This window comes from Ziziphus jujuba, chromosome 9 (genome assembly GCF_031755915.1).
Source record: "Ziziphus jujuba cultivar Dongzao chromosome 9, ASM3175591v1".
Taxonomy (NCBI): Eukaryota; Viridiplantae; Streptophyta; class Magnoliopsida; order Rosales; family Rhamnaceae; genus Ziziphus; species Ziziphus jujuba.
Window position 1 is genome coordinate 14,068,330 of NC_083387.1, and position 7,179 is coordinate 14,075,508.

At 28.4% G+C, this 7,179-nt stretch overlaps 1 protein-coding gene across 1 annotated transcript; it reads left to right on the forward strand.

The window, feature by feature from the left end:
* Positions 1–444: 444 nt before the first annotated feature.
* On the forward strand, positions 445–5,082 carry LOC107426937 (serine carboxypeptidase-like 1). The gene is made up of 14 exons (XM_048481251.2): positions 445–717; positions 1,119–1,264; positions 1,449–1,525; positions 1,826–1,948; positions 2,034–2,136; positions 2,386–2,423; positions 2,531–2,632; positions 3,100–3,186; positions 3,324–3,470; positions 3,567–3,638; positions 3,718–3,836; positions 4,161–4,274; positions 4,648–4,702; positions 4,796–5,082. The coding sequence occupies exons 1-14, from the start codon at positions 593–595 to the stop codon at positions 4,877–4,879; spliced, it is 1,392 nt and encodes a 463-aa protein (XP_048337208.2). The 5' UTR covers positions 445–592; the 3' UTR covers positions 4,880–5,082.
* The last annotated feature ends 2,097 nt before the right edge of the window (positions 5,083–7,179 follow it).

The following is a 7,179-nucleotide window of genomic DNA, read 5'->3' on the forward strand; positions in this document are numbered from 1 at the left end:
ATATTAAATTAATATTAATTTTAATCTACATGAATGCAAAATAGACTTTTTAATTTAAATCAGCTAAAATATGAAATTTATTAGCCGATATAAACAGTTAGGGATATTATTTTAATCTACATGAGGGCAAAATAAACCTTTTTGTAATTTAAATCATCTAAAATATGAAAGTTATTAACATATATTAGCACTTGGAGGGTTAGTGATGAATTAGAAAATATTGGGAAAGTGAATGATGCCTTATTAAACCTGAAGGGGGTCACCGAAACATTCCCTATTAATGAAAAGTCAAGGGTGGGGGCCATGAACTTGTGAGGCCAGTTATGCTAAAAAATTATTGTAATTTTGACATAATAATACTAATAAACAAAAAAATAATAATTGAAAAAAAAAAGTTGTATAAATTAATTAAAAAAGCTTTCCATTTTTCGATATATGGGTAGGCAATATATATATATATAAAAGATAGCAAGAGATTCAGATCCAGGAAGAGTAGCTAGCTAGCACTCTCGTTATCAGCAACTTCTTACTCCTAAGCACAAAACACATTGCCGTTTCCATTAACCATCGTCGACTACCGGAGTATTAACCAATGTTTTGTAGTCTTCTAATCATTCTACTGGTTATTACTTCACATGATGTTACGGCATCACAATCTGTCCTCGTCAAGAGCCTACCAGGCTTTCCTGGAGATCTGCCTTTCAAACTTGAAACCGGGTTTGTTTATAAATCTCCTTTCAATTAATATATTTTCTTCATCTAGATTTATTATCGTGCGTGAAATATTATAGTAGAACAACTCTGAGCCCTTTCCGATCATTACTTTCATTTATGGTTTAAGTGCTCTTAGAAGTGGCTATCCAACTTGAATGGTGAATCTTCTAAACTAGCTGGTTTGGTGTTAGTTGATCTTGCTAGTGAACATGTTTTAGTTTTACTGGTAGTTGGAACTAATTAATATGATAAATAAATATATAAATATATATTTATATAATTCTGCTATCATCCGGATTCTTCCCATGCGGACAAAAAAAGATGAAGATTTTTAAAAAAATGGTTGTCTATTTCAAATACTATTTAATTAAATTAATAATATAATGATAATGGAATAAATGAAGATATGTGAGCGTGGGCGATTTTGACGAGGTTCAACTCTTCTATTATTTCATTGAGTCTGAAAGAAACCCAAAAGACGACCCTCTCTTGCTTTGGCTTACTGGAGGTCCTGGTTGTTCAGCATTTTCTGGACTCGTATATGAAATAGGTATGCGAGCGTGTGTGTGTGTATATACACACACACTTCTATCCGTGTTTATTTATTTCTTTGACATATTATTTCCTTTTTCGTATATGATTAATTAGAAATTAAAGAAATTAATTAATTATATAAGATATCCTGCTAAAACATTTTTTATGTGCACTATCAATTGATCGGCACTTGGTCACAGGTCCGTTATCATTTGACCCTGGAAAATCCACTGGAAACTTACCAAATTTGAAATTGAACCCCTACTCATGGACAAAGGTACTGCAAGACTTAAATTTGACAATTATAACTTTCTAATTTGGGTCCCAATAGGAACACAATGTATATTAGTAACACAATTCAAAACTATATTAATTAGTTTCTCTACTTGCTCCTAAAGGTCTAAAATTTGAATCCTTCCATAAAAATTTAAAAAAAAAAAAAGTAATAATAATTAATTTTGGTAGTAGAGGGTTTTTTTTTTCCTTTTCTTTTTTCTCTCTTGCCTATAAAATTAAATACTCATTATTATTTATTTCTTTTATCATGATAGTGAAATTAATTAACGTTTGTTTTCAGGTTGCTAGCATAATATTTTTAGATGCACCAGTGGGTACGGGATTCTCATATGCAAGTACTGCAGAAGGATACAACATTACTGATACCTTGTCAGCCAAAGAAACTTTTACTTTTTTATGCAAGGTCAAGTTTGTAATTAACTCAGCTAAATACTAAAGCAGGATTTAATTAATTAATAATTAACTTTTTATTTGAATTTATGGTGCAGTGGCTAATGTCTCGCCCCAAGTTCCTCCAAAATCCTCTGTATATTGGTGGTGATTCTTATTCAGGCATACAAGTTCCAATCATCGTTCAGATCATATCTGATTGTAAGTTAAACCATGATGAGTATTAAGATCATCATCTTCATCATGACACCCATATTAATTTAGAATATATAGTTTCATTATATATATATATATATATACACCCAGATTGATTTAGAATATATAGTTTCATTATATATATATATACACATTTATATGATATTTACACGCAAACATATACCAATCTTAATATTTTAATTTCATCCTCATAAATATATTTGTGGTTTTGATATTGTTAATTTCTTTATATAGATAATGACGATGAACGTGGCCCACCAATGAATCTCAAAGTATGATAATATTTTTTTACTTTATTTTTTGAAATTAAAGGTGAACTAACATATATTATAGTCAATGTCTTCAAATCAAAACTTGCCATTAATTAAAATGGAGACAGGGATATTTGCTTGGAAACCCAGTCACAGATATACATAAAGATAAGAATACAAGAATCCCCTTCGCTCATCTCAAATCGCTTTTATCGGACGAGCTTTATGAGGTGAGAAATTCATTATTCATGGCATATGCGAACTTGCGGTATGGTGTCCTTTTCTTAGGCAGAAGCTTTGAGTTCGATTTTTCTCACCTCCTAAATTTATTAAATATATATATACACATAAAAAAGAAAGCCACTTTTCCTGCATGTTTCATTTTCCGATTGATTTAATAATATTATAAAAAATAAACCTATGAGATTAACTTTTTTAAATTTAATTTTAAAAAATAGTTCAACCCATATAAACAAATTTTACGAAATTAAAACAGATGTGATGAATGAATTAATCGAATATTATCTGGTTGATCTGATAAAAGATTAATTGTACATAAATTTCATAAACAATAATATCTTTATTGCATAAATTCTAATACTAGTTTTTAATTTAATTTAATTTTTTTATGTTTTGTCTCTTTATTGCATAAATTCGAATGGTAGTTTTTTTATTTTTTATTTTTATGTTTTTGAAGGCAACTAAAATACATTGCAAAGAGGAGTACCTACATGTAGATCCAAATAATGCATTGTGTATAAACGATCTTCAGGTTGTAAATGAGGTGAGCAATTAGAAATAACAAAATTTAAATTTTCTGCTCTTTTCAAGATCTAGTAATTATTAGTAACTTTTCTGTAAGTTTTGTTTTTCGATTTGGAAACTGAATCACCATGAACGTATATAATTTGGAATTGTCAGTGCCTTCAAAATATAAATCTAGCACAAATTTTGGAACCATCATGTAGTGTTGAAATATGGAAATCAAGGCAGAATCCGACCGCCGTTGCCATGGATTCCGATGACTTGCTTCCTTGGCCTCATCGTTATCCGGAACCCTGGTGTCGCGTATGTCTCTTTCTCCCTTTCTATCTAGTCTTTGCCATTCTAATACGCTTTATAGCAGAGCATATGACTGACTCCCTTTCCTTTTCCTTTCTGTAGAGTTACATCTATCTCTCCTCTTATATTTGGGCAAATGATAAAACTGTTCAAAATGCTCTTCATGTCCGGGAGGTAAAATTATTTATTGTAAACAAAATTTCTTACTTTTGCAGAATATTATTATTATTATTTTCTGAGTAATGAAATACAGGGAACCATAAAGGAGTGGGTGAGATGCAATAAAAGCTTATCATATGTGTATGATGTCCCATCTAGTCTCATTTATCATAGAAACCTCGTCAAGAAAGGTTATAGAGTTCTGATTTACAGGTACTAAAATTTAATAATTGTTTCATAAATTAATTATTCTCTCATGTTTCTTATCTGCTTTTGGATGATCAAACCCAGAATTCAACATCCATTATACTTGCCCTCGTTTGACATTTATGTTTTTAGAAGCATATATACGAATAAGAAATGACTAAAAATAAATTTTTATCAAAATGAATCTCATTATATAATTGAACCAATAGCTGCAAAACATCAACGTTACAAAAGGAGCTATTAACTTGAAAACTTTTTGCTTGGCTAGTTTAACTTACAATTTCCGGGCTCCATCCTAACACAAAAATATTACTTTAAATTTACAAACAGCGGTGACCACGACATGGTAATTCCATATTTGGGAACTCATGCATGGATAGAAGCCTTGAACTTGACTCTGGTCGATGATTGGCAACCATGGTTTGTTAATGGACAAGTTGCAGGGTACGTATGTACATATTATATATACATATATATATATATATATATATGTGTGTGTGTATTAGAATTTGATCTTCTAGAATATTATTTCCAAGTTAGGTACTCTCTAGATGATGTGACAATTAGTACTAAACCTTGTCATATCTCACTTAAATTTTTAGTTTAAATTATTTATTTTACAATTTCATTTATTATAAAGATAAATTATCTCTTTTATTGTATACATAAGATTACTAATTCTGATTATATATATCACAATTTAAAATTTTTTCACCTTCTTTTGTTTTTAATTAATTAATATTTTTTTAGTTGTATAATTTATCTGATAACTATCCTATTTATTTTATTTATTTATTATTATTATTTTTTTTTGTAGTTACTCGACAGGGTATAAGTACAAAAAGTGTCAATTAACATTTGCAACAGTAAAGGTAAATTAATTAAGAAAATTTTCTTTTCATTTTAAGTCTTCTTTCAACAAAACTGTTATAAATTATAATCATGATTTTATTGCCTATTTGCAGGGTGGAGGACACACTGCTCCAGAGTATAAGCCAGAAGAATGCCTTGCTATGATATATAGGTGGCTTGCCTTTTACCCTCTTTAATTAATTACTATTTTTAGTCAATATATGTTAAATAAAGCACCCTCTAAAGATTGCATTACGAACCAATATCGATTGGGCAATTCCCAACTTGTTGCACTAAACTTCCATATATAGCTCTTTGAGTTGGTTGCAAAAAAACTTATAAAAAAACTAACTCAAAAATAAGAGCAATATAATATAAGCAATTAATTATTAATTTATTACTTCATAATCTGCCTTTGTGGTTAGCTGTAGTGATCAACATGTTTAGTAAGTTGTGGTGGTTGATGATTTGAATGGTAGGCAAAATCTAAGTAAAGAGCCAGGCGTGTGGTTTATTCATTGCCGTAAGATTTCTCTTTGACTAGAAAAATAATTGGAGCAACGGTTCAAAAATTTAACAAAATCATTGTCATTGAAGGGTAGGTTGTGGCTGTTGAGAGAGGGTGAATTTTATAATTTGAGTTTTGTGATTTGGCCTGAATTGACCTTTTTTTTTTTTTTTTTTTTCAATTATACATTAGAGATCTAATTTATGAAATAGTGGTTGGTGAGACGTCCTAGATGTACATATTGTTCTTTTAAGTCCTCTTTGGTGAGCAGAATTAAAATTGGAATTGGAATAAAAAAATCTCAGTCCCATATTTGATATGAGTATTTGATAGAATTAAAAAATTTTGGATCCGTCAAATAGTCCATTAAGGGACTGTATCCAAGACACGATTATTTTGCCCAAAATCCATGTTTGGTGCAGGAAATTCACTGGATAAAAATATCCCACATTTTCATAGAATCCGAAGTACCAACGAATCCCATGTAAAACACGCGGTATAATGTTTCTGAACTTGGGATTGCGCTTTTCTCTGTTTTCCCTTTTCCCTTTTTCTTCGTTTTTGCTTTTCTGTTTTTCTTCCTTCCGTTGTTTACATTTTGTTTCCTTTTGCCCTTTTCATCAGTAATTGGATTGCTTTATTTTTTATTTTTTATTTTTTATTTTTTTTTTCCTTCAGTTTTGTATTTCTTTCTTCATCAGCGGTATTTAGATTTTTTTTGTTTTTTCTTATTCTTTGTTTTTTTTTTCCCCTCTCTCATCGGTATTTGAGTTATTTTTTTTTCTTTTTGTTTGCATTAAACAAAAATATGTAGAAAAATTTTTAAATGTCTTTTTTTTATATATAGAATTTGAATGTCTAAATTAAAATGTACAATTTTGATAATTAATATTAGTAATATAATAAGTCAATTAAATATCAGATAAAAAAAATATCGAATTAAAATTAGAATGATTATTATTTAAAAATCAATAAATAATTTAATAACTTTTTTATTATTTAATATAAAAAAAATTAATCTAGCCTGTTTGACGCCAAATACAGGATTAAATTAAATTTTATCATATCCCATCCCATCAAATTCTATTCCAAATAAAAATTCAATCCGTAGCAAATGGATCTTTGAAAAGGATAACTAATCTTATATAAAAAGATGGGATAATTTATTCCGTCCAGCTTTGCCTTTAAGTCTTTTTTTTTTTTTTTTTTTTTGTTTCTTCATTTTTTTCATTTTTTCAATCTTTTAAGTATTTATATCTTTTCTTTTTTGTTTCTTCATTTTTTTCATTTTTTCAATCTTTTAAGTATTTATATCTTTTCTTTTCTTTTTGTTTCTTCTTTTTTTTCCCAACAATATTACTTTTTTTTTCCCCTTCTTTTCCTCCTTCGTTTTCTTTTGTTATTTCTTTTTATTTTTTGATCTTCCCCTTTTTTCGTTATTTTCTTCCTTTTCCTTTGTTTCTTCCGTTTTTTAGTCTTTGCTTTTTTCTTTCTTTTTGCTTTTTTTTTTTTTAATCTTTGTTCTGCTCTTCTTTTTTCCTTTTTCAAATCTTTATTTATTTATTTTTTTTGCATCAGTTTTAGTTTTAATTTTTTCCTCTTCTTATCTTTCAATTTCTTTATTTTTTATTTTTTAATTTGCTTTTAAAAAATACTACCAAACAGTTATAGTTTCTGTAAATGCGAGCATTGACACCTTAAATTAAAGGAAAGAAAATGAAATACAAATAAAAATATGCTAATAGTCTAACTTTAATCAAGCAATTGTACTTGAAAACAGAGAACAAAATAATCTTAATGGGTTCTTTTATTGCTTTAAGAATGAAGGATTTTGAAACAAAACAATTAAAACAATGAAAGTTAAAAAACTGAACATAAATTGAAAAGTTATTGAGAGACATTCTAAAACAAGTGTTGTGTTGGAGTTGTGTGTCTCATTTTCTATGTGGCTATCTCCTTTTATAGAACTCCAAACTACAGACTTTATTG